At 48.0% G+C, this 18,751-nt stretch overlaps 1 protein-coding gene across 1 annotated transcript; it reads left to right on the plus strand.

Moving 5' to 3' along the window:
* Nucleotides 1–8,407: 8,407 nt before the first annotated feature.
* Nucleotides 8,408–17,139, plus strand: LOC308232949 (uncharacterized protein; the record flags this gene model as incomplete). Its single annotated transcript, XM_080639310.1, has 8 exons — nt 8,408–9,734; nt 10,124–10,254; nt 11,050–11,227; nt 11,664–11,814; nt 12,450–12,517; nt 16,374–16,447; nt 16,870–16,935; nt 17,080–17,139. The coding sequence occupies 8 exons, from the start codon at nt 8,408–8,410 to the stop codon at nt 17,137–17,139; spliced, it is 2,055 nt and encodes a 684-aa protein (XP_080495436.1).
* Between the last annotated feature and the right edge of the window lie 1,612 nt (nt 17,140–18,751).

The raw sequence follows: 18,751 nt of genomic DNA on the forward strand, positions 1-18,751 counted from the left end.
TTGGTCTTGGTGACAGGATGTTATAACTGTGTTATTAATTGTTGTTTGTTTGATTGAATTTTAGTCTCTGTCTCAAGTGTTGTAACTGTGTGGAGTGTGTCTGTGGGACCCCGTGTGTGTGTGAATGTGAGATTGATAATGGGAAATCAGCAGAGTGGAGAGATCTTGAGAAAGAGTCCTTTTGGGTGCATTTTGATGCATGGGAAAGAACTGGGAGGGTTTCTCGGGGGCTCGGTAAATGAGAAAATGTTGGTAAAATATTGTAACCAATGGTGGCCTTTGTATACTTTGGAAGATCAGGAAAAATGGCCTAAAAATGGAACTCTGAACTATAATACATTTTCACAAAAAGTAATGCTGTTTTGAGGGGGCAAGGAAAATGGCATGAAGTAATGTATGCAGATATGTTTTTCACTTTAAGAAACCACCCGGCTTGACGGACGGAATGCAAAATGAATATAGCTTTGCCAGAGCCCTTAATTTTGGCTGCGCTTTCCTTTTCGGACAGGGAAAACCAGACAGCTAAGCTGGAGAGATGTTGTTCAGCCTGTGATATCGGGGGAATAATGTTTAAAGTTAAGAAAAAACCAGGGTAATCAGGAAGATAGGTTGGAAAATTATGTATCAGAGGTACCTCCACGGGGAGCACCCTGTGCATCTGTCTTATCTGATATTGATAAGGAGGAAGAGATGACTGTCACTGGCAACCAGCAGCAGATTCCCATTCAGAGTCAAGACAGGGTTAAACCAGAAGTGCTGCAGAGCAGGGTGAGTAGCTGTGAGGAAAGGAAAAAGGGGAAAACCAAGGGGGAAAGGAGGGGAGCTCGCGCAGCGCCTGTGTTTGAGCATGGGATGAGTGCTGGGGCAGGCGGACAAGTGGGAACAGACGGACTGAGGGCTTGTTGGATAAATGCGGACGGGAGTGAAGGAGGAAGCATGGAGAGCGTATAGGAATCGGGAACAGGTAGAAAAGAAAATGCTCAGTCGTGCTATAGCCACGGCTGCGGTGGTTGCTTTGAAACTGGTGGCGGAGGGATGTCAGGCAAAGGTGGAGGTGGGGGAGAGGGCTCTTACCGGATGGGTGTGCGTGCTGGATGTTGGAAGTGGAGGCTGCCCTTGGGGGGTAGTGCCATGGGGTGGCTCTGGTGACTGAATTGGAACTAGACTGATGGGGACCTGGGGAATCTACCCTAGCAGATCCACTGGTTACGTTAAAGCTAGGGACTAGAGGAAATCCAGTGGAATTTTTAGTGGGTACAGGAGCAACTTATTCAGCGTTAAATCGGAGGGAAAAGAATTTGTTACAGTTGTAGGAGCTACTGGCTGCCAAGGAAAAGGAAACAAAAAAAAAAAGGGCATTCTTTCTGAAACCTTTAGAGTACAAATTGGGAAACCAAATGGGAACGCACAAATTTTTATGCGTGCCGAATTCTCTAAAATCTTTATTAGGGCAAGAAGCAACATTTAAGGAAGGCAAAATGGAATGAAGAGTTAAAACCGATCAATTAATTCCAGTTTTGAGTTTATCTTTAATTCAACAGAAAAGCGAACAGGAGGACCTCCCTGAAATAGAAGAAATCCTTAATCCTTACCATTGGCCAAAGAAGCCCAAAATTTATTTGCTTTTGAATGGAAAATCCTGACCCGGGAAGGAAAACCCAATTAACTTGGTCGGTATTACCTCAAGGGTTTCAAAACAGTCCGATGAGTTTCGGAAGTCAGTTAGCACGAGAACTAGAATCACGGAAGCCACCCACTCAGACGGGGACTCTGTTACAGTATGTGGATGACCTATTAATTGCCACAGAAACAAAGGAAGAACGTGTCCAGTGGATGGTGGGATTATTGAATTTCCTGGGACTGAATGGCTATCGGGTATCCAAACAAAAGGCCCAACTAATTCCAACCTGAGTTTCCTACTTAGGCTATGAAGTAACAGGAGGACAGAGAGAACTTGGAATTGTTAGAAAAGAAGCCATTTGTCAATCTCCACGACCGTTGACCATCAAGGAGCTCCAGATGTTCCTGGGAATGACCATATGCCGCAGACTTCAGATCCGTGACTATGGTGTTCTGGTAAGACCGCTATATGAACTGTTAAAAGGAAATCCTCCCTCTTTGGAATGGACTGATTCAGCAGAGAGGGCTTTTAGAAATTCAGAAACAGAGCTAATGAGAGCTCCAGCTCTGGGGCTTCCCAATGTAAGCAAACCCTTTTGGCTATATTCTTATGAAAACCAAGGAATAGCCTTGGGGGGGGTCCTTGCTCGGAAACTAGGACCCTATAAAAGGCCAGTGGCATACTTTTTGAAACAGCTGGATGAAGCGAGCAAAGGATGGCCCGGATGCCTAAGGGCTGTGGCAGCGGTTGTCATGAATACTGAAGAGGCTTGCAAATTCACCTTGGGACAAAAGATCCCTGTGCTAGTGTCCCAAGTTGTATCAGCAGTCCTGGAGCAGAAAGGAGCCCACTGGTTGTCTCCTTCATGGTTTGTAAAATACCAGGCCACCCTTGTGGAACACGATGATACAGAAATTGTGGTCACACATTCACTGTGAATCCAGCATCCTTTTTGCAGGAGCAACCGACAGAACCACTAACACGTGACTGCTTGGCCACTGTAGAGACTGTATATTCGAGCCAACCGGATTTGATTCTTGGTTTACTGATGGTAGTAGCTCCGTGAAAAATGGTGAACGAAAGGCAGGATATGCCGTTACCACCACTTCACAGATAATAGAAGCTGAACCTTTACCCGCAAACACCTCCACCCAAAAGGCAGAATGAGAGCCCTGGTATTGGCCAAAGACAAAAGGATAAATATTTGGACTGATTCTAAATATGCATTTGGTGTGGTCCATGCACATGGTGCCACATCTGGAAAGAATGAGGACTTTTGAACGTACAAGGGAAACGGATTCAACATGCTACAGAAACTGCTGCTCAGCTACCTGAGGAAGTAGCTGTTATGTATTGTAGAGGGCATCAACAAGGTGACCCTAATCAGGAAACTGGAAATGATTTGGCCAATTCTGAAGCCAAACAAGAAGCTGAACAATCTGAAATCATGTCCTTAATCCCTGATGGCAAACTAACAACTGAGAAGTCTGAACCTAGATATTCAAGAGAGGATAAAAAGTTGATTGAAGGTCTGAAGAGACAGGAAAACCAAGAGGGTTGGGTTCAGATACCTGATGGGCGAATTGTAATTCCCTCTAATCACCTCTGAAAGTTAGTTCAGGAGGAACATAATGAAACTCATTGGGTAGCAACTCTTTATCTACAGATTATAGGAAGGAATCTATACACCATAGTTCAGTTAGTGACAGAACAATGTCAGCTCTGTCTTAAGAATAATCCTAAAACTGACAATAGGAATCAAATTGGGACAATTGGGAGAGGAAGTTATCCAGGACAAGAGTGGCAAATAGATTTTTTTGAATTCCTGAGAAAAGAAGGTTATTGATATTTGTTGGTGTTAAAAGACTATTAGGGACAAGAGCAACAGGTTTAGATTATCCGATTCACCCTTTGAGATCTGGAGACTGGGTTTAAGAATATTAGACCTGTGTACAAAGAAATGCCACAGGTGTAGGTCACTGTTCAAACTGCAATCACACTATTAATAGAGATGGTATCATAGTTCAGTGGTGGCCCGTGCCTGAAGGGAAAGGATGGTATTGGTTATGTGGAGAAAATGCTCCTAAGACTCTACCTCAACTGGAAGGCGCGTGCACCTTAGGTGCTGTGGTACCCAGGTTTTGGCTTCACAAGGAGGGGTTTGTTCCATAATCAATGGTTCCTATATAGATCAAAGTGGCAGAATTGAAACAGATCTGGAGGAAATTTGGAAATAAACTGAAATATTTCACGCGATGACCAAGGATGATACATACCTCTTGGGTTTTTGAAGAAACATGGAGAAAGTTAACTTCATGGTTACCTAATCTCTCCTAGTTGAGGCAGCTGGTTGCAGGAATCGTACTAATAATTGTTTTAACGCTGATTACTTGTAACATGATAGTGTTCTTTTTGGTATTGTAAAAGGTCTGTAACTGTTTATGAAGATTGGAAAAGACATAAGGTTAGGCAACAAGTTGGAAGTGGTAAATACTTTGCCAGAACTCCTGAGTAAAGTGGAGTTACCTAGCAAAAGGATTTGCAAAGGTAAAAGAAAAGGGGGGGCTTGATATAAGGAAAGCAAGTGCCTGGAAAACCTAGGGTTAAGACACTTTTAACTTAGGTCTAAGCTAGAGAACAACATTTGTGTTGTAAGTTTGTGGTGTGATAACAGAATTTAGTAGTCTTGCTAACAAGAGTGAGTTATTTCTTTCCATCCTTCTAATGAGTGACCATCCTTCTAATTATCAGTTAGGCTGGAGACAGTGACTCCCGAACATCTGCTAGCTTGGGAGGCAATAAATTTTTGTGGATGAAGGTCCCACTGTTCTAAATGTTTGTCTGCTATCGGAAGCTTGCAGATATGGCTGGTTTCAGCTCCTTTGTGATTACTGGGGCATCCAACTGTGCCAAAGGTGAAAAGTGCACCCTGAAGAAGACTGCTTACTTCATCTTGAAGACCCCTGCCCACGACCATCGGCCATTGGAGGGCAGTGCACAAGCACCAAAAGGGAGAAGACTTATGATAATGAGTACCTAAAGTAACTGTAATTTCCCCACCGAACTCTCGAACCTAATGAATATGCATGTTGGTGTGTAATAAATACCTGCTTGCTTAACCTCTCGAGGTGCAAGTTAGGAGAAGCGATCCCCCTTGCACCCGGCGCCGTAATAAACATACCTGCTTTAGAACTCTCTTTGAGTTGTAGAGTCTGATTTCGTGCTTCAGTACAGATGTGTCTTCTGAAGGGTTGTTTGTGCTGGCGAGAGAAACGAGGTGGCTTAAAACTGCTCTGGGATCCTAATGTGAGCAAGTAGAATGAGTTGACTGTCCTTGCCTTTGTTTTGTAAGGTAGGCGAGTGTGGGGGTTCATTTTTGTCCTCATCCCCCTGATCTTTACCAGGAGTTTTCCATAAATCAAGGCAGGATACAGATTTGGAGAGCCGATTGACCCCTATTCTCCGCTTGGTGTCTTAATCCTATCCTGACCTACTGTAGGGATTATTTAGCAAGTTGGAAAAGCCTCATGCCCTGTCTGCAGCTCCCTGTGCCTTGATACAAGGTGTGACATTTAGAGCGGATTCCTGACATGGCAGGAGGAAGAAGTGGAAGTGGCTCATGGTGTGGGGCAAGCATGTACAGCGTGCGAGCTCTGCACTATTTCTGGTGCAGGACGGCACGGAGCCCTGCGTGTTGGGGAATGGCACTGGTGCATCCAGTGTTCACACTGGTTCTGGCTTCCCCAGGTTGCTTGTCTGTGGCGCAAAGCCTCCGGAGCTGCTGTGCTTCCCCAGCTGGCTCCTCCTGCCTGGAGAGCGCAGGGGCTGCTGGGCCAGGCTCCTCCAATTTGGCACTGCTTAAGGCCGTGGGATTTGACAAGTTGCCATGTTGTGTTCTGCTGCTGGCAGGAGAATCCCAGGCTTGCTTCCCCCCCTCCATGTATTTAAATGATCCCTTTGCTCCTACGGTCCTGAACTGGCTGTCGAGTTGGCAATGGAGAGAGGGTTTTGTCACTTTTAAACCTGTTGGAAACTTGGATGTGGGCAGTAGGAGCTCCCCTGTGGCAGAAATGAGAGAGAAGTATGTGCTGCATCTTCCAATGGTTGTGTTGAGCAGGTTGAAAATCGGCTGTCTTCAAGGCATCCCATGAAAGTGGTGTTGTGACCAGCATATTAAAATCAGGCCACCAAAGTCTTCCTGTCGTGTTTATGCAAGGAGATGCTTGTTAGTGCTAGCTGTCCCCTGGCCAGCCCAGTGCTTTTGGATGTCTGCTTGTGTCTTGTGCAGAGCCAGTGCCTTTTGTCCCTTTCTAGCTGATGGAAGGATGCGGAGTTCCCATTTAACACATCCCTGGCTGTATAATGCAGCTCTTGCTGAAACTAGTCAGATTAAAAGCATGAAATGAAATGAGCTGTGCAAGGAGCAGTCAGCTAACCCACCATCCCCACTGATCTAAACATCAGAGAGTGGAGATCTTAAATGGTATCAATGTTTAAAGGGACTCTTGGAATTGCTTTGTCTGCCAGGCTTTGGGATGGATCTGGCCCTCTGTGGAGCATCCTGCTGCCTCCCTGTGCTGCAGAATTGTGGGGGACCCTTGTTTGTGCAGTTGGTGCAGCATAATAGGGAATGACGTAATAATAGGGCTGTCTGCTTAACCAGGGAAGCTTGCTGGGAATGGACTTGTGAGCTACTTTGAGTTTGTGGTGCTCTGTGAGACAGCTTGTGGAGTGGTTCTGCACGAATTGCAACAACTTCAGCGGGCAGCAGGTGAGCCCTCGCAGTCACTCACAATGTGCCGTTGTGCTGGAGAGCAGAAATGGGTACCTTTTGTTTCAGGAATGTATGTACAGGCTTCATGCTTTCCACTTACCAAGTTCCAAAACCCAAACATCGAAATTACTGCCTAGATTTATTGTGTTGTTCTGTTTTGAATTCCAAGTCTCAGATGTTGCTGTTAACTGAAAGTTCGTCCTCAGCAATAAGCCCTGCTGTCTGACTGGAAGGAACTTGGATTTAAGAGACATCAGACATGAATGTCACAGAGTGAACAAGACTCAAGTTTCCTGTGTAGATCAACATTGGTGATGTGCTGGAGATGTTGCTGGACTTCTTAAATCATGTCTGCAGCTGAGCTTTGATTTGGGATTGAGCAAGACATTTTCTAGTGCCTGTTTCTGCTGTTCGTTTATTTACTTGCCTCGGCCAGGTTGGACTTGGAGAAACCTTCTCTAGTGGAAAGTGTCCCTGCCCGTGGCAGGGATTTGGAACTGGATGAGCTTTAAGGCAGCTTCCAACCCAAACCATTCTGTGACTTTATGACTGTATGACTCTGCAGCAAGCAGTACAGAAGCCAGGCTGGTGTCTGAGATAGCTTGGATGAAATTGTGTGTTTGTTCCTGTGGGATAGGAGATTGTGGCTGGAGGAGGTGAGACATCTGGAATGTATGTTATATGCTCCAGGTCTCAGATGCTCGGTTTGGGTCTGAGGGAGGCATGGTTTTGTCCTTAGCTAGAGTGTAACCGACTGCTGGGAAAATCAAGGCCCTGAAGGAGGTATCTGGAAGGAGGCTTGCTCTGATAACGAAAGGTGTTTTCTGGTTGAGACAGACTAAGCAGAGTGGAGAGACTGACTTGATTGTCTCGTCTTTTTATACTCCTTTCTACTTCTGAAGAGGAACTAGATAATACTGTTTTCCAGTGGGTGGTTCCCGTGCCTAGGATTTTATCTCCTGAAAACAATCTTTATCTTTGTTGCTTACTGGTGAAAGTCTTGGTGCCCCTTTGGAGAAAAGCCTCTTGTGTGTAAGCATTGTCAGACCCATGGGTTCCGCTTTCATTCCTGGCCAGTGAAAATGTAAACTGAGTGTCCTTTGCCCTCTTTGTTCTGGGGATGCAGGGAACTTCAGCTCTGTGTGCCAGCCGCAGGCTTGCCTGAAGGGAACGGGAAGGCCTCTCAGCCCTGCCTTATATAACCTAGATGAGGCTTGTAGATGGAGGAGCATGGCTGGGACATGAGTCCCAGTGGCGTCCAGGCAGCGAAGGGTTCACACGCTTTCCGGAGTAAAAGAGAAAGCTTTCAGCTGAAAAGTCAGAGTAGCAGCTGTCCATGTAGGAAATCTAATGTGGAATAAACTGGTGGTCCAGCAGTGTTCTGAACCCAGCCTGCTGCTGGAGAGACTGCAGCGCTGGATACTGTCCCTGTGTGTAGCAAAGGGGAGGCAGGGGAAAGAAGGCGAAACGGCTTTGCGTAGAAAGGGGGGTTAAGGTGAAACTGATGACTGTAATGGTGAGAAATGCCCAGAGATCCCTGGTCTTAGGTAAGGATCTCGTTCTGCGGTCTCTTGTAGAGCAGAGATGTGAATTTAAAAAGCAAATGGAAAACAAGCCTGCTCATACTACTAGAGATACCTCAAGGCATTTATGAAGCTTTAGTCTTCCTGTTCCCTTCCCTGTGGCTATTGTAACATGTTTTCTGGTTCTCCTTCTAGGTATAACTGCTGAGACTTTCTAAAATGCCTTTATGCTTCCGGAATTACGTCGCGTATGCCGTACCTGGAGTGCTGGCACTTCTCGGGTGCTGGTGGATTTATTCCCATAGAAAAAAGCATGGAACCTATCCAGATGAAGAAGCAGTAGCTGCTGAAGAGCAGCAGGAAGAAGTGACAGAGCAGGATTCCGCACCAGGAACAGAACCATGTGTTCCTCAAAGACAGCTCTCCTTGCTGGAAGGGGAACACACAGAGAACAAAACCTCGACCTCCCTGCTGACAGCAGGGTTGACGATGCCCTCTGTTATGTGTCACCCTGATGAGAGGCTGGATCTCTCACCAGACTGGCCAGTAACAACGAATCAGCCCAGCACCCTTGAGAACGACAGTGAAAAACTAGAAGAAACGGGATCTCAAGACGAAAAGAGTGTCCCTGCTTGTGTTTCTCTGCCCTGGGAGTCTGCCTGTTCGGAGCAGGCAGGGGAAGAAGACGTGTCCAGGTCAATTGCCAGTACTGTCCCTGTGTGTCAGGAGGAGGAGGACACACAGCCAAAAGGGGATGAATTGAGAAGAGAGAAGATTAGAGGAGTGGGTTTGTGCAAGGAAGACATTGAGAAAATTGAGCAAGTGACAATACAGATTGTTTCCGAGGTCATTTTGGCAGCAACTGAGGAAGTGCTGTGGGGTGCTGCAAGTGATGGGTCCACTGAGATCTGCCAGGCTGCTGCCAGTCAAGTTGAGACACCTCTGGAGATGGCAAGCGTTGTTTCCTCTGATCAGATGCTTGCAGAGGAAGCTCCAGTAGGCAGTGAGAATGTTAGGAGTGATGGTGTGGTACCAACATCCCTGCAGGCAGAGGAACAGGGTCAGAATGTGAGACGTTCAAGCTGTTTAACACGTGGCTGTTCATCCAGCCCTGAAGAGGGAGACACAGAAGACTGTTGGCAGAAGAAGCCTGTCCGCAGTGAGGGAGTGCTGCCCGCTCCTGCAGGTGATGGGTCCACTCAGCTCTGCCAGGCTGCTGCTAGCCAAGCTGAGACACCTCTGGAGATGGCAAGTGCTGTTTCCAGTGATCAGACGCTTGCAGAGGAAGCTCCAGTAGCTGATACGAACACTGCTGGAAAGAATGATGCTGCGGTCCTGACATCCCCGCAGACAGAGGGACAGGATCAGGATGTTACACGTTCAAGCTGTTTAACACAAAGCCCCATTGAGGGAGCCACAACAGACTGTCAGATGAAGACCCCTGTGTGCAGTGAGTCCCAAGGAGGTGGTCGGACTCCTGTGGAAAACCACAAAGGTTCTCCAGAAAAGGCGCCTTTGGTTAGGGAGGGCTCTGTGTGCAGCACATCCACATGTGAAGGTGGGGCATGTGTGAAGCGCCCGCTGCAGAGCACAGTGCTGGCTGTTGCATCGGGCCAGCATTCAGAGTTACGTAGTTTATCTGCAACCCGAGACACAAGTGCTGGGCAGAGCTCCAGCCCAAGTGAGACTCAGCCTACTCTGAAGCTGCCTGAAGACAATGAAGTACCATACAGCAATGGAGTACTGCGAGAGGATGGTCCAGACCCATGTAATGAGTGTAGCAAGGCACCAGGAATAGATGGAGACTGCCCACAAGGTAAGCGATTTGAAAATGCTCTTACACACGCACGGTGAACAAGCATTTTATGTGCTGTAACCTTCCTGCTTCAGGACATGTGCAGATAAATCTTCATGTTTAATTTCCCCAGGAAATGACTATTTAGCCCTCAAGTGCTGGTGGGTCTGCATTTGCTCTCTGAATTCATCTCTCTGTAGGATCCAGTGTTAGCTGGCCTACAGGAGGAGCTATGGGGTGTGTATCAGCTCATGTTGGTCTCCTACCAGGTTACATGGCCAATCTGCTAAAACTGAAGTTGTTGCTGTAGTGCAGAAGGCTTCTGGTAGCTATATTGGTTCATGTGGCAAGGCTGGGGTTGTCCTCACCAAATCTGTGCTACAGACCTTCTGTGGGACTTTGTCTTCCAGGTTTCCCGCATCAAGTAGAAAAAGTACTGAGCCTGACTGGCGAGACACAGCTCCTTGAGCTTGATGCCAACGTCCACGGTCTACTTCCAGCAGCACCACTGACACTTCATTCCCTCCTTATGACTGCCTGGGTGAGTCCCAGCTTGCTGACTATGCTGATGTCGGGGCGGAAGGCTGTTGCTGGTCACTGCCATTGTAGGATGCTGTATCCATGTGGCTGGCTCACAGGCGCCCTCAAACCCAGTGTGATTTTGTGTGGCTGGTTGTTATCCAGCTGATTTAGCTGTTAATAGATCAGGGTTATCTACCTGTTCTTCCACTACTGTTCCCATTGTGCCTGTAGTAACGGTGCACGTAACTGTTTCCTTGGATGTGAAGATAGGCTTTATTCTGGAGAAGTGAATTTATGCTGGGAAATGAAAGGCATTTTGGATGTATTCCAAGCACGGTAATGCTCGGAAGCTGCCCGGCACAGTGGCTCTCTAGCAGTCGGGGCAAAGGACTTTGAAAATGAGGCCTCTGTGACAAATCTTGGACAATCCCTGTGAAGATTACCTTGATGTTTAAAACCTCCATGGGCAGGGAGTCCTGGCAAGTTGCACAGCGTTGATAGTGCAGCATGGCTTGACCCATCATTCCTGACTCTGCTCACTGATCTCTTGGGTAAATAAGTCTTGCAGCTGCTCTGTGCTGATAGTCTTTTTGGGAACAAGATGGGCCCCAGCCCAAGTCTGATTTCCTTGAGAACAGCATGCAGTTAACAATGGGTAGTCTTCTGCTCCTGCTCCAAAGCAGTCTTTAGAAGTGAAATACTACAGTGCCGTGGCTGTAAGCCTCAGGAGGTGCTGGTGGAACAGGGAGTTGCTGTGAATGAAGCTTCGAGTTGCAGTGAACACTAATGAGAGCTTCTTTCCTCCACGTGACAGCTCTTCCTCCCGGATGGAGTCACTGTGCCGGTGGTCGTGGCGCACCAAGTTGATGCAGGGCACATGTTCCTGCAGCAGCACACTCACCCCACTTTCTACGTGCTGAGGAGCCTTGAGCAGCAGATGTGCGTCTGCTACTCTCAACCTGAAATTCCAACCCTGCCAGCTCCAGTAGAAGGCAAGTAACTTGACTGTTCACTTAAGAAACTTCGAGGGTCATGTGAAATCCTGCTGCCCTGAGTTAGGCTTGGGAGGTTTCCCAGTGCATGAGGTGTGATAGTTCGTTGGTTATTCCATTGATTTGGGCTTTTTTTTAAGCTCTGTTCTTCCTCACCCCATTCATCCCTGAATACTTCTCCAGCCACATAGTTGCACATTGAAATTTGGAAGGAGGTAAGTCAGTCTTGGGTTATTTCTTATCTACCTGGCACCTGGTATATTTTTGCTGACAAAGTGTGGAGCTACTCCCGCATCTTCCTAGTGTCACTGCCTGTACATGGTCTAAAGTGGAGGGTGCATCACATGGAAAGGAGTTATTCGTCATAACTAATGCCTGAAGTGCTGATTTCTGGAAATCCGCTGAGCTTTCTTCTCTGTACCCTTATGTTCCGCAGTCGGTATTATCTGCGCAGCTCCAGGCCTGGATGGGGCATGGCTACGGGCTCAAGTTATCAGCTACTTTGAAGAGACCAGTGAAGTGGAACTCAGATATGTGGACTATGGAGGATATGCCAAAGTGAAGGCTGACACAGTCAGACCAATCAGGTCTCTAGCTCCTCTTCCATGGCCTGAGGCCAAATCTGGCTCGAATCTTCTTCAGAGGCATCTGTATTGTTTGAATTCCTTCCGGGTTTTTCCACAGCTGAAGTGGGAATTGGTAGAAAGGTTTGCCTCAGCAGCAGGGGTGGGTTCCCTGGCAGCAGAGCAAGCTCTCACAAGGCTTTATTGAAGGGGAAGGAAGAGGAAATTGTGACTTCTGTCACTTCAGCATGGCAGCTGAGCAAAAGGATGCCTTTGGGAGGCCCCAAGGTGTAGTTAGTTGCTGAGCTAGGAATAAGATTGGGATTCTCTGTGCTCCAGCCCCACTGTCTGGGAGAGCTGTATTGGATGAGGGTTTTCTTACACAAGCCCATTAAATACTTGCTTGTGCCCAGAGGTGGGAGGAAAGCAGTCAAGCCTCCATGGTGGAGGTGGCTTTTGCTTGGAGCCCAGTCCAACGTGGCGTGCTCATCAGACAATGGGTTGCTGCTGCTGCTTAGATTGCTGGGAGGTTGTTTTTGACTGTCATCAATGTTACACTAAATCCCTCTTACAGCAATTGATTAATCAATGTCACCTTAGAGAATACAGGAGTGACTTAAAGCCCTGTTCTTATTCTGATGGATTCTCTTTTCTTTAAGGTCTGACTTTTTATTGTTGCCTTTCCAAGGAGCAGAAGTTTTCCTGGACAATGTGGTGCCTCTTGCAGGTAATGGAGCTCCTGACAAGTACTATTGGCGGTCCCACTGCAGTGTCAGTGGGTGCCAGCGGTGGGCAAGCAATGATCGTGCCTGAACCTTCCCTCTCTTATTGCAAGCACAGCTCTGGTGTGACTAGAGCAAGGACTGGAAAAAATGAATTTTATTCTTCTAAATGTGCTAGCATGGCAGAACCTGTCAGACTCCAGGGGAAAGATGATAAATGTCCAGGCTTTTTCCGGCTTGGAGGAGAGGGTGAATTACTCTCCTAAAGAGCAAGTTGGCAGGGCTGGCAGTGTATTAAGTGAAGTAGCTGTAACCACTCTGCCACCCCAGTGGGGCAGCACTCTAGAATTGATGAAGACTGGGAGGCCTCCTATAATCCTAGGGTGAAATTGGTGAGCTCAGCTCCCTCCTTGAAATGCCTATACACCAATGCGTGCAGCATGGGAAATAAGCAGGAGGAGTTGGAGACCTGTGTTAAGTCAGGAGATTATGATCTGGTGGCAATTACAGAGACGTGGTGGGACAGCTCACATGACTGGAATATACTCATGGAGGGCTATGTCCTTTTCAGGAAAGACAGGCCAGCCAGGCGGGGTGGTGGGATTGCTCTTTATGTGTGAGAGCAGCTGCAATGTACTGAGTTCTGTCCAGGGACAGGGGACGAGCGAGTTGAGAGTCTGTGGGTGAGAATTAAGGGGCAGGCTGGCAGGGGCAATACTGTTGTGGGTGTCTGTTACAGGCCACCAGATCAGGGTGAGGAAGTTGACGAGGCCTTCTACAGGCAGCTGAGAGCGGCCTCACAGTCACAGGCCGTGGTCGTCGTGGGGGATTTTAATTTCCCTGATGTTTGCTGGAAGGACTACACAGCAACCCAGCCACAGTCCAGGAGGTTCCTCCAGTGTATGGATGATAACTTCCTCATGCAAATGGTGGATGAGCCAACCAGGAGAGGAGCGCTGCTGGATCTCATCCTCACTAACAAGGAGGGTCTGGTCGAAGCAGTAAAGGTTGAGGGCTGCCTTGGTTGCAGCGACCACGAGATGGTGGAATTCAGGATCTTGTGTGGTAGGACCAGTACAATAGCAAGTAGAATTGCAACCCTGGACTTTAGCAGGGCAAACTTTGGCCTTTTCAAGCAATTGCTAGGGGAAATCCCATGGGCAAGGCTGCTTGAAGGTAAAGGGGCCCAAGATAGTTGGTTGACATTCAAGAATTGCTTATTCCAAGCTCAAGAGCAGAGCATCCCGACACGTAGGAAGTCAAGGAAGAGGGCCAGGAGACCTGCGTGGCTAAATAAGGAACTGCTGGGTATGCTCAAGTGGAAGAGGAGAGTTTATAGGTCATGGAAGGAGGGGCTGGCCACTCAGGAGGAATATAACGCTGCTGCTAGAGGATGTAGGAAGGCAGCTAGGATGGCTAAGGCCTCCTTAGAATTAAATCTGGCAAGAGGGGTGAAGGACAGCAGAAAGAGCTTTTTCAAATACATGGCTGATAAAACTAACACCAGAGGCAAGGTTGGCCCACTGGTGAACGGGATGGGTGCCCTGGTGACAGAAGATACAGAGATGGCAGAGTTATTGAATGCCTTCTTTGTCTCAGTCTACTCTGCCGGAGGCAGTCCTGAAGAGCCCTGTACTCCTGAGACCTCAGATGAAGTCAGGTCACTGGAGCAGTTGGCCTTAGTCGACGAGGAATGGGTTAGGGACCAGTTGAGCAATCCGGACATCCATAAATCCATGGGTCCAGATGGGATGCACCCACGGGTGCTGAGGGAACTGGAGGAAGTCATTGCTAGACCACTCTCCATCATCTTTGCCAGGTCTTGGGAAACTGGAGAGGTGCCTGAGGACTGGAGGAAAGCAAATGTCACTCCAGTCTTCAAAAAGGGCAAGAAGGAGGACCCGGGTAACTATAGACCGGTCAGCCTCATCTCCATCCCTGGGAAAGTGATGGAACACCTTATCCTTGATGCCATCTTAAGGCATGTCAAGGATAAGAGGGTTATGAGGGGCAGTCAACATGGCTTTACCAAGGGGAAGTCATGCTTGACCAACCTCCTAGCCTTTTATGAGGAAATAACATTGTGGATGGATGATGGCAGAGCGGTGGACGTGGTCTACCTTGACTTCAGCAAAGCATTTGACACAGTCCCCCACAGCATCCTCATAGCTAAATTGAGGAAGTGTGGCCTGGATGATCAGGTAGTGAGGTGGACTGCAAACTGGCTGAAGGACAGAAGCCAGAGAGTTGTAGTCTATGGGGCGGAGTCTAGTTGGAGGCCTGTATCTAGTGGAGTGCCTCAAGGGTCAGTACTGGGACCAGTATTATTTAATATATTCATCAATGATTTAGATGAGGGAATTGAGTGTACTGTCAGCAAGTTTGCTGATGACACTAAGCTGGGAGGAGTGGCTGACACGCCAGAAGGCTGTGCTGCCATCCAGCGGGACCTGGACAGACTGGAGAGTTGGGCAGGGAGAAACTTGATGAAATATAACAAGGGAAAGTGTAGAGTCCTGCATCTGGGCAGGAACAACCCCAGGTTCCAGTATAGGTTGGGGAACGACCTGTTAGAGAGTAGTGTAGGGGAGAGGGACCTGGGGGTCCTAGTGGATGGCAGGATGACCATGAGCCAACACTGTGCCTTTGTGGCCAAGAAGGCCAATGGCATCCTGGGGTGTATTAGAAGGGGGGTGGTCAGTAGGTCGAGAGAGGTCCTCCTGCCCCTCTACTCTGCCCTGGTGAGACCGCATCTGGAATATTGTGTCCAGTTCTGGGCCCCTCAGTTCAAGAAAGACAGGGACCTGCTGGAGAGAGTCCAGCGCAGGGCAACTAAGATGATTAAGGGAGTGGAGCACCTCTCTTATGAGGAAAGGCTGAGGGAGCTGGGTCTCTATAGTTTGGAGAAGAGGAGACTGCGGGGGGACCTTATTAGTGTATATAAATATATAAAGGGGGAGTGTCATGAGGATGGAGCCAGGCTCTTCTCAGTGGCAAACAATGATAGGACAAGGGGTAATGGGTATAAACTGGAACACAAGAGGTTCCACTTAAACTTGAGAAGAAACTTCTTCTCAGTGAGGGTGACAGAACACTGGAACAGGCTGCCCAGGGAGGTTGTGGAGTCTCCTTCTCTGGAGACATTCAAAACCCGCCTGGACACATTCCTATGTAACCTTATCTAGGTGTTCCTGCTCTGGCAGGGGGATTGGACTAGATGATCTTTTGAGGTCCCTTCCAATCTCTAACATACTGTGATCCTGTGATACCTTCTGTCATAAAGTAGCTGTAAATGCGAACTTAGTTTTAATGTGTTAAACCAATATCTGATACTTTCCTACTAAGGTGACTGACGTGTATAGTTCTGTGTTCAAAATGCTACCGTTCAAGCCCTGGCAAAGTGTCATGGTGGTAGAGATGCCTGATGTCTGGGGGCCTAAGAAGCTGCCTTGTACGGAAGGGGTTTCTGTGGGAGCTGGGGATCAGGTGGGTCAGTAGTGTCTTCAGGGTCAGTGAAGCCCTGAGGCCCTTGAGCTTAGTTTATTAAGGATCAAAATACTAATGACCGCTGAAAGGCACTGCAGATACGCACTTTTCTATTGTTAAAGCCTCCTAATTCATCAGCCACTTAAATTCCTATTAACTTAGCTAGTGGCTTTAGAAAGCACTTCATTCTTCCTTTCAGCAACCCAGCAGGCATAATGCTTGTGTGATCTCCAGCTTAATAGACTGGTTTCAGCAACAGTGGGTGAGGATTTGCTGGCCTAATGGATGTAGGAGGTCAGGCAAGTTGAGCTTAATAGTCCCTTCTGGCCTTTGAAGCCTGTGACTGTCATTTGTTTTCTCCTGCTCTTCCCCAAGATGAGGATCGCTTCTCCCCTGAAGCTGACGCAGCTGTTGGCGAGATGACCAGAGGCGCAGTCCTTGAGGCGCAGGTACGTGGAGCTGTTGGGAAAAGTCTTGTTGCTGATGGTACTACTGCTGTGACTCTGTGCACCCCCCCTCCTGTGAGTGTGAAGACAGACAACAAAGCCAGAGCCTGGAAGTCTGGCTGCTGAGCAGGGTCTTGATGAGAACTTCCTGGTGTAGCATCAGTTCCCGCTCAGGGCTGTGTGGCTGGGGAGGGATGAGTATTCCCTCTTGTGAGTGATGTGGGCAGAAAGCCAGGGTATGGATTTGAGTGATGAAAGTGAACTTGCCCACAGGGTGTTCCAGCTGCTGCCTGGTGGCAGGAGCTGCATTTCCTCCAGCCTACACATAGGAAGGGGTGTCTGATAGGGAGCGAATGATGCTGGCATTGCATCCTTCACGGCTCACAGCAGAACTGCTGCCCACTCTGGTTTTTCTGTGTTTCCAGGTCACAAATTATGACAGTGCAACAGGACTGCCACTGATACAGCTGTGGAACCTGACGGGCAATGAGGTGCGTGCGTTGACGTACCTCTTTTGTTGGAATTGATGCCGATGCAGGCTTCCTGTTGTTGATTAGGAACTTGCTGATCGTTTTTTCTCTAGTGGTTTGTTCACCTTTCTACTTTTTGTTTTCTTTCTTTTCACCTCCCTTTAGGTGGTGTCCGTAAACAGAACTCTGGTGGAAAGAGGCCTTGCTGGGTGGATTGACTACTAGCAATGTCCTACCATTTCCCTAGAAACACATACCTCATCTCGGTGAAAGGCAGGGTTATTAAAAGCCATAATGACAAATACTGTAGCTTTAAAGCAAAAAGTCGTCTCTGGCCTCTATTCAAAAGCTGAATGGGAAAAACCTTAAAACCTTAGGGCTCGTTCGAAGGTAGCAGATGCTCCTTAAGCTGTGATTGTTCCACATGTATAATAGCCGTGAACTTAGTGTCTGCTTTCCCTTCAAAGTTAGAATTATAGAATCATAGAATAGTTAGGGTTGGAAAGGACCTTAAGATCATCTAGTTCCAACCCCCCTGCCATGGGCAGGAACACTTCCCACTAAAGCATGCCGCCCAAGGCCTCATCCAGCCTGGCCTTGAACTCCGCCAAGGATGGACCATTCACAACCTCCCTGGGCAACCCATTCCAGTGCCTCACCACCCTAACAGTAAAGAACTTCTTCCTTATATCCAGTCTAAACTTCCCCTGTTTAAGTTTGAACCCGTTCCCCCTTGTCCTGTCGCTACAGTCCCTGATGCATAGTCCATCCCCAGCATCCCTGTAGGCCCCCTTCAGATACCGAAAGGCTGCTATGAGGTCTCCACGCACCCTTCTCTTCTCCAGGCTGAACAGCCCCAACTTTCTCAGCCTGTCTTCATACGAGAGGTGCTCCACTCCCCTGATCATCCTCGTGGCCCTCCTCTGGACTTGTTCCAACAGTTCCATGTCCTTTTTATGTTGAGGACACCAGAACTGCACACAATACTCCAAGTGAGGTCTCAGGAGAGCGGAGTAGAGGGGCAGGATCACTTCCTTCGACCTGCTGGTCACGCAACTTTTGATGCAGCTCGGGATGCGGTTGGCTTTCTGGGCTGCGAGCGCACACTGAAGCTGGCTCATGTTCATTTTCTCATCGACCAACACCCCCAAGTCCTTCTGCGCAGGGCTGCTCTGAATCTCTTCTCTGCCCAACCTGTAGCTGTGCCTGGGATTGCTCCGACCCAGGTGTAGGACCCCTTGCGCTTGGCATGGTTAAACTTCATCAGGTTGGCATCAGCCCACCTCACAAGCGTTACATTGGTTGTCCTTTTTTAACAGGCTCTGCCTATGAAATTAATGAATGTGATTAAGGAATTTAATGTTCAGTGATGGATTTCTTGACTTGAAAATCGTGGCTTTCTCTCTTTCCCTTCAGGACTCGCCGATGCACAAGGCCCTCTTCTGGGTAGCCATGGCAGTGCTGCAGCTGGATGAAGTAAACCTGTACTCAGCAGGTACAGACCTGCTTGAGCAGAATCTGCACACCCTGGACAGCCTTCGAATATTCAACGGCAAGGTGAGCTGTTAGCGACCAGCTCTGACTGACACTGGGTTTGTGTGAGCACTTACATCTGTTGATAACGGAAAAAAACACAACTCTTGTCCTCCTGGACACTGGGTAAGCAACTGAAATTGCAATTTGCATTAGGAATTGTTCCACTTGGGTACTACCAAGAGTAAAACTGCGATGTACGTAACTGCGTTCTGAACCGGCACAGAAATGTACAGGTGTGTTGTGTTCAAAGGTGTGTTTGGTATTTCAGTGTAAGCTCTTAAAATTACTCTGTCACTTGTCA

Source organism: Psittacula echo (genome assembly GCF_963264785.1).
Source record: "Psittacula echo genome assembly, chromosome: 1".
NCBI classification, from domain to species: domain Eukaryota; kingdom Metazoa; phylum Chordata; class Aves; order Psittaciformes; family Psittacidae; genus Psittacula; species Psittacula echo.